This window comes from Octopus sinensis, linkage group LG30, assembly GCF_006345805.1.
Source record: "Octopus sinensis linkage group LG30, ASM634580v1, whole genome shotgun sequence".
In the NCBI taxonomy this organism is placed as follows: Eukaryota; Metazoa; Mollusca; class Cephalopoda; order Octopoda; family Octopodidae; genus Octopus; species Octopus sinensis.
In genome coordinates this window covers 8328546-8352182 of record NC_043026.1, presented here as the reverse complement: position 1 = coordinate 8352182, position 23637 = coordinate 8328546, and the positions used below count along the sequence as shown (strand labels likewise).

General features: G+C 42.2%; 2 protein-coding genes across 3 annotated transcripts in view; both read left to right on the top strand.

The window, feature by feature from the left end:
- The window catches only part of LOC115226763 (laminin subunit alpha), a 50421-nt gene extending 41204 nt beyond the window's left edge, over positions 1–9217 (top strand). The window contains exon 12 of the mRNA XM_029797783.2: positions 9159–9217. Coding sequence (XP_029653643.1) covers positions 9159–9217 — 59 coding nt within the window. The remainder of the gene's footprint in view (positions 1–9158) is intronic.
- The window catches only part of LOC118768538, a 492176-nt gene that overhangs the window by 159134 nt on the left and 309405 nt on the right, over positions 1–23637 (top strand). The gene's annotated exons all lie outside the window — the stretch shown is intronic.

Sequence of the window (23637 nt, the reverse complement as noted above, 5' to 3'; positions counted from 1 at the left end):
GTATGTGTCTATGTTATGTATGTGTGTGTATCTGTCTTGTATGTGTGTGTGATATATATGTCTGTGTGTGTATATATATGTCTGCGTGTGTTATCTATATGTATGCGTGTGATATCTTATGTGTCTGTATGTGTATCTATATATATATATATGTACACATCACGAACAAAGACGAGCATGTATACATCCGTAATGTAATATCTCGCTGTGTGTGTGTGTATACATACTTAATGTAAACTTTCTATCCTATACACCACGCGTGTGTAGATACATTCGTCCTCTATTAATTTAACTCACTATAATTAGCTTAGTAATATATACACACGTATGTTAATTGATTTCTTGTTTATATATCTCCTACACATCTCTCCCTTTCTCTCATTCACACCTCGTGTATATATACGTATATATATAATATATTACATACATACATGTATATATAAAATATATATATATTATATAGATGGTAGAAATCTGTCACTCATGCTATATATACGCGCAAATATATGCGCAATATAGGCTACATATTTTTATATATATATGTATATGTATATATATTATATGGCACATACACGCAGATATATGGTATATGGCACATACCGTGTATATGTTTTTTCTCACGAGGGTATTTCAATGGATTTCGCTAAACCAACTTTTTCCGTGTGAATGTAGAATTCGCAAAAATCATAAGTTTAAAATGTTTTCGTTGAAGGTTTTTTTTCTCTCTCCTCTCTCTCCTCCTCTCTTGCTTTATTTCTCCTCCTCTCTCTCTCTCGTCTTCCTCTCTGCCTCTTCTTTCCTTCCCTTGCTCCTTGCTTATTTCTCCTCCTCTCTCTCTCTCTCTCGTCTTCTCTTATATCGTCTTCCTCCTCTCTTCTCCTTTCCTACCTCTCTTGCTTTATTTCTCCTTTCTCCTCCTCTTTCTCTCTTATATCGTCTTTCTCTCTTGCTCCTTTCCTACCCCTCTCTTGCTTTATTACTCCTCCTCTTTCTCTCTCTCTCGTTTATATCGTCTTTCTCTCTTGCTCCTTATTTCCTCCCCCTTCCTTGCTCTTTCCTTTCTTGCCCCTCTCTGGCTTTATTTCTCCTCCTCCTCTCTCTCTCTCGTCTCATATCGTCTTCCTGTTTTGCTCTTTCCTTCCTCCCCGTCTCTTTCTTTATTTTATCCTCCTCCTCCTCTTCTCTCTCTCTCGTCTCTTTGATATCGCGTCTTCCTCTCTTGCGCCTTCTTGCCTCCCCTCTCTTGGCTTTATATTCCTCCTCTCAGTCGCTATTCCTCCTCCCTCCCTCTCTTCCCTCGTCCTCTCGCTCCCCCTCTTCCTCTCTCTCTCTCTCTCTCTCTTATGTCGTCTTCCTCTCTTGCTCCTTTCTTACCCTCTCTCTTGCTTTATTTGCTCCTCCTCCTCTCTCTCGCCATCTTCTTCCCTCTCTCGCTTTTCGCCCTCCTTCTCTATCCCATCCTCTCCCCCCCACCCTTAATCTTTACCAGATGCTGCAAATCTGGAGGGACAGGGTTCGATTCCTGTAGCGGCTTGCTGCCCTCTTTTATTTTTTGTCTTTTTCCTCGATATAAGCTGTTTCAAGATCTTTTACTTAGTTTTTTTTTTTTTAAATCATAGGTATATACACACCTGTGAATATTTCTATGCATCATTTTATTGGAACATCTTCTGCTCTTATCGTTGTATATCCAGCCTCCTTCATTCATGTAATCTTACTCTCTACATATGTATGTCTGTGTGTGTGTGTGTATATATATATATATATATATGTATAGAAAACGGAATAGAGGGATTTACAAGGGCAGATAGGGATAGGAGTGGCTGTGTGGTAAGGAGCTTGCTTACCAACCACATGGTTCCGGGTTCAGTCCCACTGCGTGGCACCTTGCGCAAGTGTCTTCTACTATAGCCTCGGGCCGACCAAAGCCTTGTGAGTGGATTTGGTAGGCGGAAACTGAAAGAAGCCCGTCATATGTGTATGTGTTTGTTCCCCCAACATCGCTTCACAACCGATGCTGGTGTGTTTACGTCCCCGTTAAATAGCGGTTCGGCAAAAGAGACCGATAGAATAAGTACTAGGCTTACAAAGAATAAGTCCTGAGGTCGATTTGCTCGACTAAAGGCGGTGCTTCAGCATGGCCACAGTCAAATGACTGAAACAAGGAGTAAAGAGTATATATATATATATATATATATGAGAGAGAGGATCTTTTCCTTTGTGGATAGACAAAAGAAGGGTCATTCAACACATTTATTGGGAGTTACATGTAGGGATCAAAACAGTTTGATTGAAATTCCTTGTTATTCTTCTAAGATTCAAAGCGCCTCTGTTCAATACAGCCACACACGTTTGGTTAGCCAAACAGACGAAATAGGATTTGAAAAATAAGTTCCTTATAAAAAAAAAATTAAAAGCAGAATTGTGGTTTAAGCATCTTGTATAACCCCTCATAAATTTTTTTCATGTTGGGGAATTTCCACAAAATTTCTGAGAATTTTCCTTGCCTTCTACGCATAATTAAAAAAAGAAATTAACCCCTCCCCTTCCGCAAATTCTAAAATTTCCGCTCTCGAAATCATAGTTTTAAAATATGGATAGCCCGAATCTGCAACATATTTATGTTTATAATTTCCAGACGAAAAGGTATGTGATTAAAAGGAGTTTTAGCGCATCCCACGCCTACCTGATACCTTCCTCGTTTCTTTGTCACTTTAGACATGTATTGATATTTTTCAATACATTTCTCCCCATAAACACATTTAATGGAATGATGATGCGCCCAACGGGGGTCCATTGCTGAGATTTAAGCAAAATACACTTTTTATAATTTAAATTCTTACTCCATCCCTGCACCAAGCAAGTGTGTGTGTGTGTGTAAGAAAAAACTCATTTATTGACAGGAAGTATGCTATTAAAATATATTATCTTTTACATACCTTCCCACCCACACGGTTCTGGGTTCAGTCCCACCGCGAGACACCTTGGGCAAGTGTCTTCTACTGTAGCCTCGGACCAACCAAAGCCTTGTGAGTGGATTTGGTAGACGGAAACTGCAAGAAACCCGTTATATATATGTATATATACATATATATCTCTTTTACTCTTTTACTTGTTTCAGTCATTTGACTGCGGCCATGCTGGAGCACCGCCTTTAGTTGAGCAAATCGACCCCGGGGCTTATTCTTTGTAAGTCCAGTACTTATTCTATCGGTCTCTTTTGCCGAACCGCTAATTGACAGGGATGCAAACACACAGGGATGTCAAGCAATGCTAGGGGGACAAACACAGACACACAACTATACACTCACATATAATTATATATATATATATAATACATATTACGACAGCTTCTTTCAGTTTCCGTCTACCAATCCACTCACAAGGCATTGGGTTGGCCGGGGCTATAGCAGAAGACACTTGCCCCAAGATGCCACACACTGGGACTGAACCTGGAACCATGTGGTTGGTTAGCAAGCTACTTACCACACAGCCACTCCTGCGCCTATATATATATATATATATATATATATATAATCATCATAATTTAAAGTCCGTTGTCCGTGCTGACATGGCCGATTTGACCAGAACTGGAAAATCAGGGAGCTGCTCCAAATTTCAGTCTTATTTGACGTGGTTTCTACAGCTGGATGCCCTTCCTAATACCAATCACTTAATGAGTGTACTAAGTGTATTAAGTCTTGAAGGGACCAGTTTTAACATTTCTGCTGTGGAGTACAGGTCTTTTTCAGTACAGCAAAGCGCTAGGCATTTTGGTCCTTTGTCATCTTGCCTGAAAGGTTTAGCGTTGTTCTTCAGTACTTCGTCCCATGTTTTCTTGGTCCCCCACCTCCACGTTTTCCGTCATGGAACATGTGAGCGATAGCAGAGATGGGCACTTCTTTAAGGAGCGGTCAGTTTCAAATTTGCATCACATGGACATCGAAATAAATATCAATGGAAATAGTAGTTGTGATACCTGTGCCGGTGGCACGTAAAAAGCACCATCCGAACGTGGCCGATGCCAGCGCCGCCTTGACTGGCTTCTGTGCCAGTGGCACGTAGAAAGCACCAACCGATCGTGGCTGCTGCCAGACTCCCCTGGCACCTGTGCCTGTGGCACGTAAAAAGCACCAACCGATCGTGGCTGCTGCCAGACTCCCCTGGCACCTGTGCCTGTGGCACATAAAAAGCACCCACTACACTCACGGAGTGGTTGGCATTAGGAAGGGCATCCAGCTGTAGAAACGCTGCCACATCAGACTGGAGCCTGGTGCCGCCTCCTGGCTTCCCAGACCCCGGTCGAACCGTCCAACCTGTGCTAGCACGGAAAACGGACATTAAATGATGATGATGATGTTGGGACAAACTTTACTGTGGTAGTTACCCTGAGAGACACTCTTATATTGTCTTTAGGTGCAAAATCCCTGCTACCACCAGCCCAGGTGGTTTCAACCTTTCTTGGCCTTCTCAGTGATGGACACTCAACTGCTAGAGATAGCAGTTACTCATTTCTCTGCCAGCAGTATATAGAATATCAGTGCTAGAACAGGTCAAGTTTGGTGGTTAGTCAGTAAGCTTGATAACATTGCTAAAACCATGTTTTCTTACCATATTTCAACTGTAGTCTCTACTCTCCACTAGCGTAGTTAAGAGGGTGGCGGTAGGGACAGTCTGCCCCAGGTGACACTTTTAAAGGGGCACTTTGGGTGTTGTAACTAATGTTTTTTTTTGTGGGGTCGGGGGGGTGGCAAACGGAAAGGCCACCCTGGGTGGCACTCACTCCAGCTCAGTGTTTCCCAACCTTTTCTTCTGGTGCCCCACTTTTTAAAAAATCTGTTGCCCATCAACATTTTTATAAATATAGAAGTTGATGATCGTGTTTCATCATCATCATTTAGCGTCCGCTTTCCATGCTAGCATGGGTTGGATGGTTCAACTGGGGTCTGGGAAGCCAGGAGGCTGCACAAGGCTCCAGCCTGATCTGGCAGTATTTCTACAGGTGGATGCCCTTCCTAACGCCAACCACTCCGTGAGTGTAGTGGGTACTTTTTATGTGCCACCGGCACGGAGGCCAGGCGAGGCTGGCAACGGCCACGTGGATGGTGCTTTTTATGTGCCACACGAGGCTGGCAACGGCCACGATCGGATGGTGCTTTTTATGTGCCACCGGCACGGAGGCCAGGCGAGGCAGGCAAATGACCACGGTCGGATGGTGCTTTTTATGTGCCACCGGCAAGGAGGCCAGGCGAGGCTGGCAACGGCCATGATCGGATGGTGCTTTTTATGTGCCACTGGCACGGAGGCCAGGCGAGGCTGGCAACGGCCACGGTCGGATGATGCTTTTTATGTGCCACCGGCAAGGAGGCCAGGCGAGGCTGGCAACGGCCATGATCGGATGGTGCTTTTTATGTGCCACTGGCACGGAGGCCAGACGAGGCTGGCAACGGCCACAATTGGATCGTGCTTTTTATGTGCCACCGGCACTGGGGCCAGGCGAGGCTGGCCACGGTCGGATGGTGCTTTTTATGTGCCACCGGCAAGGAGGCCAGGCGAGGCTGGCAACGGCCACGATCGGAGGGTGCTTTTTACGTGCCACCGGCACAGGGGCCAGGCGAGGCTGGCAACGGCCACGATCGGATGGTGCTGGTATATAAAAATCACATTCATTATTTTTGTTTTTTTCCCCCCATAGAGAAAGTTGCATCATCATAGAAAACTTCTACAAGGATGTGACTTGAAAAAAACAAAATAAAATTTGAAATATTTTAAGTGGTTGGAAGAAATTAAACCAGATCCTTTCTCTTTACGGTTTCCCTCCCTCTCTCTCTCTCTCTCTCTCTCTCTCACTTGATCTCTATAGTCACTCTCTACTTCCTCTCTCTCTCTCTCATCCTACATCGCACTAGTCTCCCTCCAACTGTCACTCTTACGTCATTCTTTTATGTTTCTCCTTTCCTCCTCCTCCGTCTTTCTCCCCTTCTGAATGTTCTTTTCTCTTTACCCTCTTTCTCTCTACTTTTCCTCTCTCACATTCTATATGTCTCTCTACTTCCTCTCTTTCACTGTAGCCTCCCCCTCTCATTTTACACCTCTCTCTACTCCCTTCATCCTCCCTCTCTCTATCACGGCAGCATCGTGGCCAATGCTGGTGGAACGTAAAAAGCACCCTTTGAGCATTGGGCCTCATGGAGGCATAGGTGCCCTTCATGTGTCACTGGCATGGGTGCCCTTCACGTGTCACCGGTACAGGTGCCCTTCGAATGTCACCGGCACTGGCTTTGACTACGATTTCATTTGGCTTGACATGCATTCTCAAGCACAGAAAAGAAAATTGCCAAAGGTCTCAATCGTCATCGCCCCTGTGAGGCCCATTATTTGAAGATCATGCTTCACCGCCTCATCCCATGTCTTCTTGGGTCTCCTTTTTCTACAGGTTCCCTCCACAGTAAGTGACCGGCACAGTTTTACATAGAAAACTTCTACAAGGATGTCCTTTTTAAATGCCAACACCATCCGATCGTGGCCGTTGCCAGCACCATCTGGCCCCCGTGCCAGTGGCACGTAAAAAGCACCATCTGACCGTGGCCGTTTGCCAGCCTCGCCTGGCACATAAAAAGCACCATCCGATCGTGGCCGTTGCCATCATCACCTGGTCCCCGTGCCAGTGGCAAGTAAAACGCACCATCCAAACGTGGCCGTTTGCCAGCCTCACCTGGCCCCCGTGCCAGTGACATTCGAAGGGCACCCATGCCGGTGACACGTGAAGGGCGCCTGTGCCAGTGACACGTGAAGGGCGCCTGTGCCAGTGACACGTGAAGGGCGCCTGTGCCAGTGACACGTGAAGGGCGCCTGTGCCAGTGACACGTGAAGGGCGCCTGTGCCAGTGACACGTGAAGGGCGCGCGTGCCAGTGACATTCGAAGGGCGCGCGTGCCAGTGACATTCGAAGGGCACCCGTGCCAGTGACATTCGAAGGGCACCCGTGCCAGTGACATTCGAAGGGCACCCGTGCCAGTGACATTCGAAGGGCACCCGTGCCAGTGACATTCGAGGGCACCCGTGCCAGTGACATTCGAAGGCACCCTGCCAGTGACATTCGAAGGGCACCCGTGCCAGTGACATTCGAAGGGCACCCGTGCCAGTGACATTCGAAGGGCACCCGTGCCAGTGACATTCGAAGGGCACCCGTGCCAGTGACATTCGAAGGGCACCCGTGCCAGTGACATTCGAAGGGCACCCGTGCCAGTGACATTCGAAGGGCACCCGTGCCAGTGACATTCGAAGGGCACCCATGCCAGTGACATTCGAAGGGCACCCATGCCAGTGACATTCGAAGGGCACCCATGCCGGTGACATTCGAAAGACACCCGTGCCGGTGACACATGAAGGGCACCCGTGCCGGTGACACATGAAGGGCACCCGTGCCGGTGACACATGAAGGGCACCCGTGCCGGTGACACATGAAGGGCACCCATGCCGGTGACACATGAAGGGCACCCATGCCGGTGACACATGAAGGGCACCCGTGCCGGTGACATTCGAAGGGCACCCGTGCCGGTGACATTCGAAGGGCACCCGTGCCGGTGACATTTGAAGGGCACCCGTGCCGGTGACATTTGAAGGGCACCCGTGCCGGTGACACGTGAAGGGCACCCGTGCCGGTGACACGTGAAGGGCACCCAAGCCGGTGACACGTGAAGGGTGCTCATTTTGGAGTAGTTGGCATTGGGAAGGGCATTCAGCCATAGAAGACTGGTGCAGCTCTCTGGCTTACCAGTTCCAGTCAAACCGTCCAACCCATGCCAGCATGGCAAATGGATTCTAATTGATGAGGATGATAAATAGCTAAGATGGGATTCCTCCACAGGGTCTGTGAAGTAATGTTACTTATTAAAGTGTGTTGCCCACAGGTCAGAGAGGTGCTCCAGATAGAGATACTACCTCTGCAAATTTAGGGATCACAGATCCAATAACACAGACGTGTGGTAAGAATGTCTTGGAAAAAACTGCTGGATAGGTTTTACAGTGTCTGAGGGGCGAACCAGCAATGAGCTGGGTTGGTCTCACTTGGAGACCCAACAACCACCATTTGGTAACAGTTAGTTAGTTAGTTAATTTTTTGGCTCAAAAAGCAAAAAGCAAGGCCATGTAGGGGGACATGGAGTTATGTACAGGGAGGGTGTTCATGCAAAGAGTTCAGGCCATTTCTGGTCAAGAGAGACTTTGAACCGAGCGGTCGTCGGCATCTTCACTATCTCGTCTGGCAGCTTATTCCACGGATCCGCAACCCGGACGGAGAAAGCCCCTCTCCTTCGATTGAGATGAAATCGTCGCAGATAGAGCTTTTCGGAGTGACCCCGCAGCCAACGCTCTGGAGCAGGAGTGAAGAACAGCTCTTTCGAGAGGTTACACTTTCCGCTTATGATGTTGTGAGCAAGAATGAGATCACCACGGCGTCATCGTTTTTCTAGAGAATAAAGGTCGAACGTCTTCAGTTGTTTCTGACAGGCTCCGATGAGAGACAAGCTTGAGGACTCTGCTCCCCAATCCCACCCCACTGGTACACCCACCATGACCCTCCCAGGATTAAGCAGGCAAAGATGAGGAATGAACGAATATGAGTGTGTGTCACCTTGACTGGCATCCATGCCGGTGGCACGTAAAAAGCACCATCCGAATCGTGGCTGATGCCAGTGCCGCCTCGACTGGCATCCGTGCCAGTGGCATGTAAAATGCACCAATCTGATCGTGGCCATTTGCCAGCCTCGCCTGGCACCTGTGTAGGTGGCACGTAAAAAGCACCCACTACACTCACAGAGTGGTTGGCGTTAGGAAGGGCATCCAGCTGTTAGAAACACTGCCAAATCAGACTGGAGCCTGGTGCAGCCTTCTGGCTTCCCAGATCCCCGGTCGAACCGTCCAACCCATGCTAGCATGGAGAACGGACATTAAACGATGATGATTTGATGGTCATAAGTTTCCCATTCAAGGAGTCCACATGTAAGGCCTTAGTGGAGATGTTTCTCTAGGTGTCCTACAGTGGGACTGAACTCAGAACTCAAGGACACGGTCAACAACCTAACCACACATACAAACATACCTGTGCTTTGTGAGTCCGCTTGTTTCCTTTTTGTTTCTTTTGTTGTTTACTTGTAGGATTGTCATGGTTGGAATTTCTTCCTAGTGCTGGCCTTGGTGTGTTCACCCATATCTGAGTTTTAGTTGCTTGCTCAGGCTGAATTTTAAAAAAGCATGAAAACAAAGAAATATTGAGTTTGTGTGTGTTTTCTTCCTTTTTTTTATACATTTTTTAAAAGCGCAGGAGTGGCTGTGTGGTAAGTAGCTTGCTTACGAACTACATGGTTCCAGGTTCAGTCCCACTGCGTGGCACCTTGGGCAAGTGTCTTCTACTATAGCCTTCAGGCCGACCAAACCCTTGTGAGTGGATTTGGTAGATGGAAACTGAAAGAAGCCCGTCGTATATATGTGTATATATATGTAGTATATATACACATATATACAAGTAAATGACATAAGAGACCGATAGAATAAGTCCAGGGCTTACAAAGAATAAGTTCCAGGGTCGATTTGCTCGACTAAAGGCGGTGCTCCGGCATGGCCGCAGTCAAATGACTGAAACAAGTAAGAGTAAAGAGAGAGAGTATTTATCATTTGGCTGCGGCCATGCTGGAGCACTGCCTTTAGTCAAGCAAGTCAACCCTATGACTTATTCTTTGTAAGCCTAGTACTTATCCTATCGGTCCCTTTTGCCGAACCGCTAAGTTACAAGGATATAAACACACCAGCATCGGTTGTCAAGCGATGGTGGGGACACAAACAGACAAACACACACACATATATTCAATGGGCTTCTTTCAGTTTCCGTCTACCTAATTCACTCAAAAGGCTTTGGTTGGCCTGAGGCTGTAGTAAATGACATTTGCCCAAGGTGCCACGCAGTGGGACTGAACTCAGAACCATGTGGTTGGTAGGCAAGCTACTTACCACACAGCCACTCCTATATGTGTATGTGCGTATGTATATACTCTCTCTCTTTACTCTTTAACTTGTTTCAGTCATTTGACTGCGGCCATGCTGGAGCACCACCTTTAATCAAGCAAATTGACACCGGGACTTATTATTTTGTAAGCCCAGTACTTATTCTATTGGTCTCTTTTGCTGAACCGCTAAGTAACGGGGACATAAACACACCAGCATCGGTTGTCAAGCAATGCTAGGGGGACAAACACACACACATGCATATACATATACATATATACGACGGGCTTCTTTCAGTTTCCGTCTACCAAATCCACTCACAAGCTACTTACCACTCAGCCACTCCTGCACCTATGATTATATATATATATATATATATATACAACGGGCTTCTTTCAGTTTCCGTCTACCAAATCCATTCACAAGGCTTTGGTCGGCCCAAGGTGCCACGTAGTGGGACTGAACCCGGCACCATGTGGTTGGTAAACAAGCTACTTACCACACAGCCACTCCTGCACCTATGATATATATATATATATATATATATATATATATATACACACACACACACACAATGGGCTTCTTTCAGTTTCCGTCTACCAAATCCAATCAAGGCTTTGGTCGGCCCAAGGTGCCACGTAGTGGGACTGAACCCGGCACCATGTGGTTGGTAAACAAGCTACTTACCACACAGTCACTCCTGCACCTATGATATATATATATATATTATATATATATATATATATATATATATATATATGTATATATAGAGAGAGATCAGCTGGTTATGAAGTTAAACTCAATATCCTTCTACCCATCGCTCATCGTCTCTTTTTCACCAAATCCAGTGGCTAGCCTTCTCCATTTCGGGGCCTACCTCTCGACGGCATCAATGCGCACCGGCCCCCCTCACTGGTATGAGGCCCCGCTTGCTAGATCAGCTGGTTATGAAGTTAAACTCAATATCCTTCTAGCCATCGCTCATCGTCTCTTTTTAACCAAATCCAGTGGCTAGCCTTCCCCATTGTAGATTGGATATCGGTGATGGTGGTATTGACTTTACAATGAGTTAGGCTTAGCGATAGCAACATTCGTCTCACACTGTGTCCAACAAACCCTCTACATCCGACTTCGATTGGAAAATGTTCCGCTTTGCAGCCTGCGTCTTCACATTCCATTAACCCTTTCATTACCATATTTATTTTGAGATGCTCTGTATTTCTTTCAATTACTTTAAATATAACGAAGAATTTAGTATTACGTGGCATGTTGATATCAGATATGTAACAGATTGTGCAATTTGGTCAAACGATTGTGCGTCTTGTACATAGCTGTATGAGCAGGAGCATGTACCCGGGTATTCGTTACAGGCAGTATCAATTGTCCAGTGTTACCAGAAAGTGGAATTTACATTTGTTTAAGTGGATTACAGTCCCTCGCCTGTCTGCAGTTATAAATCAGGGTTTCACATATCCACCCGGTTGTTGCTTGCAAACTGGCTACAATGCTTACATTTTATATACACACGTACATGTACATTGTTATATTTTTCTTATGAAACACTCGGACCGCATTGAAGTGCTCCAGTTGAGCCAGAGACATTAGACAAGAATAATAAGTGAAATGAGAAAAGTTTAAGTCAGGCAAACTATAATGAACACATGTGTATGGATTTAATTAAGATAAAAATTGACCAAAATAAAACACATGTTGATGTATTAAAACCATGAAAATATATGAATATATAAAGATAGTAATAATATAACGAAATATAGGAATCATCATCATCATCGTTTAACGTCCGTTTTTCCATGCTAGCATGGGTTGGACGGTTCAACTGGGGTCTGGGGAGCCAGAAGGCTGCACCAGGCCCAGTCTGATCTGGCAGTGTTTCTACAGCTGGATGCCCTTCCTAACACCAACCACTCCGTGAGTGTAGTGGGTGCTTTTTATGTGTCACCTGCACAGGTGCCAGGGGAGTCTGGCAATCGGCCACGATTCGGATGGTGCTTTTTACGTGCCACCGGCACGGAAGCCAGTCTAGGCGGCACTGGCATCGGCCATGTTCAGATGGTGCATTTTACGTGCCACCGGCACGGAAGTCTGTCTAGGCGGCGCTGGCATCGGCCACATTCAGATGGTGCTTTTTACTTGCCACCGGCACAGGGATCACAACTACAGTTTCCATTGATTTTGATGTCGGTGTACTTGACTCAATGGATCTCCTCAAGCACAGGGTCGAAATGGTGTTTCTTCACTTGCCACCTGCACAGGAGTCAGTCCAGCGGTCCTGGCAACTGCCGGGTGCCAGTCATAGGATTGGTTCAATTTCGATTCCGATTTGGATAAAAACATATTTAAAAAAAAAAAGAAATGAAAATATGCCTATTATTTTCTCATCATTATATTTCCAGTTTTTTAAAAAAGATTTTGTTATAAAAAGTATTATGTTTGACAGAGTAATCTGAATACTGAAGGGTTTACTTATCCCAGCTAAAGTTGGGGTCACCACAAGACAGGAGATAAGCCTGAGGTTCTAGTATCCAGGTTTTCTTGGAGATCAACATAGGTCTATAGTTATACTGGCATTAAAGACCCGTCGTTGCGGGTCATAGTGCTAGTGCATGTATATATGTCTATACATACATATATATATATATATATATATATATATGTGTGTGTACATATTACATGTACATCTATATATATATACATCTATACACAAAATGCAAAATACAAAGTTACATCTTGATATCGCTAGTGATAACAATACTCAAAATATATAACAGACAGGAATTGTTAGCTCTTCTTTTTTCTCTACATTGTATACTTTATAGACAATGGTCTTTTCTTTAATTTAATTTTTTATTATCCATCTGGACTATTCCATTTCTGCACGCTAATTTTATTTTTAATTTATTCCCATTCATGTGAAACCACTTATTCAAGTTCAAATCATTGATGCAATTTTATACCAATTGCTATTTTTACTTTTTTATTATGTTACGATTATATTATACTTTAGTTTGCTTTTAATTATTACTTACTACATATAATTCAATTGTTATTATTATTTTTATTGTTAAAGTGAAGCATCTGACATAAGATAGAGAAATATTTTTGTTTCACTTTTAACACGTAATAGTGAAGATATGATATTGCTTTGAACATTTTTTTTGCCCATGAAACTACATGGACCCTAAGTAAGGCATGTGTAAAATTTGAATGAAATTGGTTGTGTAGTTTTCAAGTTTTAGGGAAACACAGACAGACAGACTGACACACATTCTCAGTTTTATCTCTCTCTATATAAACGGCAGTTTGTCTGTGTGTCTGTTAGGTTGTACCCTCTCCCTGACCATGGCTTTCAACTAATTCTGATGAAACTTGACACACACATAGCCCAATGTCATAATTCAAAACTAACGCAGCAAAAATTTTGAAAAGTTCCCCCAGTTCTGGAAAAAAATCGATAAATTCGACATGGGGTCGAGAATCAGAAACACAAACCACAGACTGTCTAGGGGAAGCAACTCGACCTTTTTAACTCTCAAAAAAAAAATTTACCATCATCTTTTTTGCTATTTTTTGGCTATAACTCTCTAAAAATGCTTTATAGTTATTTCCCTTACAAACCCGAGCAACGCCGGGCAATACTGCTAGTATATATATAAAGATTAGTAGTGTGGAGAATAGCTGGAAGTGTTGCCTGTACGTGAATCAATGTTGTTTATAAAGGTGTTGGAAAGTCATGCTGAATATAATGAATGAGAAAACAGCTCCTTGCCTTACTTCATCCAGACATTTTGCAAGTTATCCAGTTTCATTCCTACACACAAAATGGGTTTGGAAACTTGCCATGAATTTCAAGAACTATTATACGTTTATTGTTTATGTGCATGAATACATGTATTTGTGGGTTGTCAGTCTGCGTTCTAATCTAGTGAGAGATACTCACAAAATGGTTTTGTGGTAAGTAGCTTCTTTACCAATCACATGGTTCCGAGTTCAGTCCCACTGCGTGGCACCTTGGGCAAGTGTCTTCTACTATAGCCTTGGGCTGACAAAAGCCTTGTGAGTGGATTTTATAGACGGAAACTGAAAGAAGCCCGTCGCATATATATATATATATATATATATAGGCGTAGGAGTGAGTGTGTGGTAAGTAGCTTGCTTATGAACCACATGGTTCCGGGTTCAGTCCCACTGCGTGGCACCTTGGGCAAGTGTCTTCTACTATAGCCTCGGGCCGACCAAAGCCTTGTGAGTGGATTTGGTAGATGGAAACTGAAAGAAGCCCGTCGTATATATGTATATATATATATATGTGCGTTTGTGTGTCTGTGTTTGTCCCCTTAGCATTGCTTGACAACCGATGCTGGTGTGTTTATGTCCCCGTTACTTAGCGGTTCGGCAATAGAGACCGATAGAATAAGTACTGGGCTTAGAAAAGAATAAGTCCCGGGGATCGAGTTGCTCGACTAAAAAGGCGGTGCTCCAGCATGGCCGCAGTCAAATGACTGAAACAAGTAAAAGAGTAAAAAGAGTATACAAACATACAGGATATTGTATGTGTGTGTGTGTGTGTGTTTGTTGTAGGTAAATATTGTGTGTGTATATATATATATATATATATATATATATATATATATATATATATATATATATACATACATACATCGTTTAGATCACCTCTGAACAAACCTCCCCCATATTTGGTATCTTTGTGTGTGTGTAATATATATATATATAATATATATATATATATTATATATATATATACATACATACATCGTTTAGATCACCTCTGAACAAACCTCCCCCATATTTGGTATCTTTGTGTGTGTGTATATATAATATATATATATATATATAGTGAGAATTTACAAAAACGAAGATGAAAGGTAAAGTCAACCTCGGCAGAATTTGAACTCAGAACATAAGGGTGAATGAAATACTGCTTAGCATTTTGCCTGCTGTCCTAACAATTCAGCCAGCTCACTACTTTTCTATTCATTTTAATAATAATAATAATAATTAATAATAATAATAATAATAATTAATAATAATAATGATATATTAATTAATTAATAATAATATTAATTAATTAATAATGATATTAATTAATTAATAATAAATAAATAATAATTAATTAATAATGATAATAATTAATTAATAATAAATAAATAATAATAATTAATTAATGATAATAAATAAAAAGAATAATTAATAATGATGATAATAATAATATAATAATTAATTAATAATAATAATGATAATAATAATATAATAATTAATTAATAATAATAATGATAATAATAATAATAAAGCATATGGAAGTTTGTACATCCTGATATTTTAAAAGTAGCAATTTTGTTTGTTTCAAAATCAGTGACTGTGTGTTCGCTTGAAATATAATATTGTGTGTAGAAGCGAGCTGCTATCATTTCCAGCAGACCAGGCGTCTGGTACTGAGGAGTGGCACTAAAAAAATAATCAGCATTTTATTCTAATAAGAGACATTCACATAGCATATGTTGGTTTTTTTTTTTTGCGAATGGTTTTTATACAATTACGGAGATGTACTTGCATAGCAAGTGACTTGATCTCAGATCGCGTGCTGGGACGAAAACAATTGCAGCATGGAAGGTGTTTATAAGCCATTTAAGAAACGCACAAAAACCGTTAGATTCACTTCAACATTTAATTTGTCAAAATAGTTTCGTCGCTTTGAGACCGCGACCTGTTCACTGACAAAACTTCGTGCTGCATCTGAGGAAGTAACAGTTAGTTCATGATATATATGTACGAAGTTTTGTCAGTGAACAGGTCGCGGTCACAAAGCGACGAAAATATTTCGACAAATTGAATTTAAATGTTGAAGTGAATCTAACGGTTGTGTGTGTGAGACTCTGTCTCCTCCGATTTAGATTCCTAACTACTCCCACATTTTGTGGTGCAGTTTAACCAAAAGCGGGTATCTTATAGTCGTGATTCATATCGAGCCCTTCCGGGTATTAGCGCGCATCTATGATGAGTCTACGATTTAACAAAAAATTTACCATCATTTTTCCGTATTCTTAATGATTTTTGCTTGGGTTATATAAGGGAAGTAACTCTCTAAAAATGCTTATATAGTTATTTCCCTTACAAACCCCAGCAACGCCGGGCGATACTGCTAGTGGCTTATAAACACCTTCCACGCTGCAATGGTTTTATACAAGCATATAGGATATTGTGTTCATGGTAGGTAAATAATACATGGGCATGTCTATATACTCTGTGTGTGCCACATAAAAAGCATCTAGTCCACACTGAAGAAGGCTAGGTGTTGGGAAGGGCATACAACTGTAAAAATCCAGCCAAAACAGACACAGTAGCCTTGGGTAGTTTTCTACCTGGCCGGCTCCTGTCAACCATCCTACCCATACAGATGTTAAACGATGATGATGGTGATGATGATATGTATGTATGTATCTAATATAATAAATGTGTGTGTCAGTGTGTCACACTTTTTCAACTTTACTCCTACAGGCTGTAGCCTAACATATCATACCATTGTGGAATCTGGCTGACTCTGTGAGTAAATCAAAAATATTCTGGGTCCAAATCCGGACCCTGAAATTTTGGATTTTCATTACTGCGATAATTTGCAGTGATTTTTTTTTTTTTTTTGTTTGTTTTTTTTTGTTATGTAATTTTTTTTGTATGATAACAATTTTTATTTACTTTAGGAATAATCAAAATTAATTGTGAAATCCAGCGATTATTTGTAATAATTTTTTTTTCCTACTCTGCGTGATTTTTTGCGACAAATATGGTCATCATTGGAATATGACTATGGAGAAAGCAATTGCTCTCTCTCTCTCTCTCTTTTACTTGTTTCAGTCATTTGACTGCGGCCATGCTGGAGCACCGCCTTTAGTCGAGCAAATCGACTCCGGGACTTATTCTTTGTAAGCCAAGTACTTATTCTATCGGTCTCTTTTGCCGAACCGCTAGGTGACGGCGACGTAAACACACCAGCATCGGTTGTCAAGCAATGCTAGGGGGACAAACACACACACACACACACACACACACACACACACACACACATATATATACACATACATATATACGACGGGCTTCTTTCAGTTTCCGTCTACAAAATCAACTATAGTAGAAGACACTTGCCCAAGGTGCCACACAGTGGGACTGAACCCGGAACCATGTGGTTGGTAAGCAAGCTACTTACCACACAGCCACTCATATATATATATATATATATATATATATGATGGGCTTCTTTCAGTTTCCATCTACCAAATCCACTCACGAGGCATTGGTCGGCCTGAGGCTATAAATAGAAGACACTTGCCCAAGGTGCCACGCAGTGGGACTGAACCCGGAACCATGTGGTTGGTAGATAAATAGATAGATAGATAGATAGATATTTATATGTCAACAGAGTGGGTTTGCACAGAGTAGAAAGAGATATGAAGTGGTGGGGTGTGGCGTAGGTGGGTGGTGGTGGTGACAGCACAAAGCGGTGGTGTGTATAAATACAAACCTTGTTATCAGTTGAAATGTGCTGGGGGGGGGGTATATTTGGACCGGTAACTGGTTGTGTTTGAATTGTGAGTTGAGTTGATGGGTTTACATATGTTTGTCCACGTCAAGACATTTTCTCCCAGTCATTTGACTGAGGCCATGCTGGAGCACCGCCTTTAGTCGAGCAAATCTACCCGGGACTTATTCTTTGTAAGCCCAGTACTTATTCTATCGGTGTCTTTTGCCGAACCGTTAAGTTACGGGGACGTAAACGCGCCACCATCGGTTGTCAAGCGATGTTGTTGGGGACAGACACACACAAACACACACACACATACATACATATACATGACGGGCTTCTTTCAGTATCCCCGGACTTACAACTCACTGTGGGAGCCTCTCCAAGCTTTTCATTGTTCCATCGGTCAAGGGGTTAACCCCTTTCATTAAAGGGATGAAGGATCGGCATGAAATCACTGTCGTAATGTAGTTTTGTCTGACTCATCCAAGCATGGGAAAATGGGATTTCAAACGATGATAATGATGATGATAGGTATAAAAGCATCCATATCAACATATCTGTAGATATGGAGGTTTGTCTAAAAACAGTGACCCCCACAAAATACAAAGTGGCTTTCATTGTTATTAATAAAACATTGACACCTCTATTTTTATTTTATCACTAATAATAATATTTATAATTTTCATTATCATCATTGTTATTCTTATTACTGTTATGCACATATATTGGCACGCATGTATTTTTTTATCTTGTTTGTCATTAGATTGTGTCCATGCTGGGGCACAACCTTGAAGGAGTGGCTGTGTGGTAAGTAGCTTGCTAACCAACCACATGGTTCCGGGTTCAGTCCCACTGCGTGGCATCTTGGGCAAGTGTCTTCTGCTATAGCCCCGGGCCGACCAATGCCTTGTGAGTGGATTTGGTAGACGGAAACTGAAAGAAGACTGTCGTATATATGCGTATATATGTATATGTATGTGTGTGTATATGTTTGTGTGTTTGTGTTTGTCTCCCTAGCATTGCTTGACAACTGATGCTGGTGTGTTTACGTCCCCGTCACTTAGCGGTTCGGCAAAAGAGACCGATAGAATAAGTACTGGGCTTACAAAGAATAAGTCCCGGGGGTCGATTTGCTCAACTAAAGGCGGTGCTCCAGCATGGCCGCAGTCAAATGACTGAAACAAGTAAAAGAGAGAGTAAAAGAGAGTAAATGGACATGGTACTTAAATTTTAAAAAAATCCCGATACTTATTCTATCAGTTTCTAAGGCCAAACTGCTAAGTTATGGGGATGTAAACACACCAATGCCGGTTCTCAATCACACACAAAATCACACATCCATACACACACGTGGATACATATACACATATATACGACGGGCTTCTTTCAGTTTCTGTTTACCAAGTCCACTAACTAAGCTTTGGTCGATCAGAAGTTATAGTAGAAGACACTTGCCCAAGGTGCTACACAGTGGGACTGAACCTGGAACCATTTGGTTGGGTAGCAAACTTCTTACTACATAGCCACGCCTTCATTTATATATTTTTTTAAATTTTATTTTTTAAAAATTTTACTTGTTTCAGTCATTTGACTGCGGCCATGCTGGAGCACCGCCTTTTTAATCGAGCAACTCGACCCCCGGGACTTATTCTTTTGTAAGCCCAATACTTATTCTATCGGTCTCTTTTGCCGAACCGCTAAGTGACGAGGACATAAACACACCAGCATCGGTTGTCAAGCAATGCTAGTGGCACAAACACACACACATGCATATATATATATACATATATACAACGGGCTTCTTTCAGTTTCTGTCTACCAAATCCACTCACAAGGCTTTGGTCGGCCCGAGGCTATAGTAGAAGACACTTGCCCAAGGTGCCACGCAGTGGGACTGAACTTGGAACCATGTGGTTGGTAAACAAGCTACTTACCACCCAGCCTCTTCTGCGCCTCTCTCTACACTCTCTAATAATGCTTATATAGTTATTTCCCTTACAAACCCGAGCAACGCCGGGCGATACTGCTAGTTTTAAATATAACAAAGAATTTAGTATTATAACTTAGTTATCATTCAGCTAGTGTTAGGAACATAAATTGTGACTAAAGTTTGGTGGAAGATTTTAATTCAAAACTTATAAAAACAAGACTATAGTCTCGGGCCAACCAAAGCCTTGTGAGTGGATTGAACTCAGACTCATCTAAATCGGAGGAGACAGAGTCTCACACACACAACTTCAATTTTATATATAAAGATTAATTAAAAGAAACACGGAGCATCTCTAATTAAATAATGACAGGGTTAAATAGAATCATAATTAACTGATCCTCCTCTATTTTCTTTTACCCCAAACCAGGAACTTTTTAGTCCCCTCTTACAAACACAGATATTGGATGAAAGGCACTCATTCCAAATACAAACACACACACACACACATTCTCTCTCTCTCTCACTTTCTCCTCATCCTTCTCACCCTCTTGTACTGTCTTATATTCCTCCCCACCACTACACACTCAATACCTCTATAAAATGGTCAAAACTTTTCACACAGGAACTTAGTTTGATTTGGAAACCCCACTAGAATGGGAGAAAGCGCTAATACATGATCTAAGTTATATGATGTATATAAAAACATGTAATATACAAATAAATATCTGTAAATATAAACCATCCGATTTTCTGAGTACCTCATTTCTTCTAATATAAAATACCTGTACATCATCTCCAAACCTTCTAATATAGTATCATCATCATCATCATCATCGTTTAACGTCCGTTTTCCGCGCTAGCACGGGTTGGATGGTTCGACCGGGGTCTGGGAAGCCAGGAGCTGCACCAGGCTCCAGTCTGATCTGGCAGAGTTTCTACAGCTGGATGCCCTTCCTAACGCCAACAATTATATATTATATATATAAAAGTAGGTGAATGAATTATCCTAGAATGGAAAATTCGGTTAACCGATACCTCGGTAGCAAATTCACGTCAGAAAACACGGTTGAAGCTACATGTCAAGGGTAGAAACTCCAGGTTCTTGTGTGGAAATTTGTATGTTTTTTTTTTATATGAATAAATGAAAGAATGGAGTCGAACGAAGATTTTAACAAAATTCCTTTACTCTCGACACATGTTTCGAAGACGGCATACTCTTAATTCCGAAGGAATAAAGGGTGCATTATGCCATCTTCTCGTCAGGAAAGATAAGGAGCCTCTTTCAGCCTCAAGATGAACAAAAACTTTTTGATGACTGCCTACATGGTGTCCACATTGATAATGAGTGTCTTTTTTAAAAATAATCTGTTATAAGCAATATATATATTATAACAATGAGGGTCTTTGCAACAGGTTGCTAGACCACATACCGAAAGTATTAGAAATAGCAGCCAGAAGACTGTTATTTCTTTTACTACAAAAATATGTCATACAGACAACAGTATTTGTAACTCACTATGGCAAAAAAACAAAGAAAAATACCGAAATCAAACAGTCTCCGGTCAATTATGGACGCATACGTTTCTGGATTAGAATCAGAGATTCATTTCCTTCATCAACATAATTATGTGGGACATATTTTTGTAGTAAAAGAAATAAGTCTTCTGGCTGCTATTTCTAATACTTTCGGTATGTGGTCTAGCAACCTGTTGCAAAGACCCTCATTGTTATAATCTTTATATATAAATGAGGTTGTGTGCGGTCTGTCTCCTACGATTTAGATTCCTAACTACTCCCACATTTTGCGGTGCAGTTTAACCAAAAGCGGGTATCTTATAGTCGTGATTCATATCGAGCCCTTCTGGGTATTAGCGCGCGTCTACGATTTAAAAAAAAATTTACCATCATTTTTTCCCATTTTTAATGCATTTTTGGCATATATAAGGAAGTAACTCTCTAAAAATTTATTATTAAATCTTGGAACGTAAAAAGCTACAGTAACAGCCCCCCCCCCTTTGTGGTTAGCCATATTGTGATGGCTATTATACTTTACATCTCTAAAAGTGCTTATTTAGTTATTTCCCTTACAAACCGGAGCAACGCCGGGCGATACTGCTAGTTATATATAATTTTACCGAATATGGTCCTTTTCCATAGCGAAAAACTACTTGGGGTGAAATTTGTGCATGTACACATTCACAATGCGTATATGAGCTTTCTTTCCTAGAGTTTCTAACTCTCAAAATTCCCTCCTAAGGCATCGTAGGCCCAGGGCCATAGCAAACGACACTGACACTCGTTGTTCAAAGTGCTTTGCTGTGGGACTAAAACATGAAACCACATATTTGCCGAGTAAACTTCTAAACTTCTAAATGGCGTTCTTGTGTTTGCCCTTGACATGGGGGAATGGAGGAGGCAGCGGTGTTTGTTTGTCTGTTAATAACTACAACAGCAGGGCTAGAAGCAGCAGCAGTAGTGACATTGATAAGAGGAAAAGAATGTGGTGGCGGCGGTGGTTTTGGTGGTGGTGGTGTGTCTGACTGTTTGAGAGCAGCTGTTGGAGTTATTTTTTTAGCTGATAGCATCGATTTGACAGCTAAATAGTAGTATTTGTTTGTTGAGAAATTGGCTGGCATTGAAATTTTCAAAAAATATGTACCATCCCCCCTCTCTCTCTCTCTCCCTCCCTCTTTCTATCTCTTTCTCTTTCTCCTTCTCTCTCTCTCTCTCTTTTGCTCTCCCCGCTTCTCTTTTACTTGTTTCAGTCGCTTTGACTGCGGCCATGCTGGAGCACCGCCTAATTTAATCGACCAACTCGACCCCCGGGACTTATTCTTTTTGTAAGCCCAGTACTTATTCTATCGGTCTCTTTTTGCCGGACCGCTAAGTGACGGGGACGCAAACACACCAGCATCGGTTGTCAAGCAATGCTAGGGGAGACAAACACACACACACACACACATATATATATAAATAAATATATATATATATATATACTCTTTTACTTGTTTCAGTCATTTGACTGCGGCCATGCTGGAGCACCGCCTTTAGTCGAGCAACTCGACCCCGGGACTTATTCTTTTGTAAGCCCAGTACTTATTCTATCGGTCTCTTTTGCCGAACCACTAAGTGACGGGAACATAAACACACCAGCATTGGTTGTCAAGCAATGCTAGGGGGACAAACACACACATGCACATATATATATATATATATACATATATACGACGGGCTTCTTTCAGTTTCCGTCTACCAAATCCACTCACAAGGCTTTGGTCGGCCCGGGGCTATAGTAGAAGACACTTGCCCAAGGTGCCACGCAATGGGACTGAACCCGGAACCATGTGGTTGGTAAGCAAGCTACTTACCGCACAGCCACTCCTGCGCCTCTCTCTCTTTCTCTCCCCTCCTCCCTCTCCCCTCTTTCTCTCTTTTCTGCCCCCCCCCCCACCCTCTCTCTCAAAACCATCCATGTTTCTGTGATGCAATCCTTCTGATTTAACCCTTTAGCATTCGGATTACTGTCGAATGTAATCCTCTCTTATTCCCTTTCTATAAGTATTTCATTTTCTTCACTTTCTTTTTCATAGTCGTGATTATTATTTGAATAATCATTTATTTAGTCGTATGCAAATTTTACTGATATGCGTTTGGCGTAGACATCGATCAAGTCTACTTTTAGCTGTCGGCTACAATTTGCGGAATAATTTATCTTTGGGCAGGACATGCATCGCCCTTCCTATTTCTTTACTACCCACAAGGGGCTAAACATAGAGGGGACAAACAAGGACAGACAAACGGATTAAGTCGATTACATCGACCCCAGTGTGTAACTGGTACTTATTTAATCGACCCCGAAAGGATGAAAGGCAAAGTCCGCCTTGGCAGAATTTGAACTCAGAACATAACGGCAGACGAAATACCTATTTCTTTACTACATACAGAGGGGACAAACAAGGACAGACAAAGGGATTAAGTCGATTACATCGACCCCAGTGTATAACCGGTACTTATTTAATCGACCCCGAAAGGATGAATGGATATGTCGACCTCGGCTGAATTTGAACTTAGAATGTAACAGCAGACGAAATACCTATTTCTTTACTACCCACAAGGGGCTAAACACAGAGGGGACAAACAAGGACAGACAA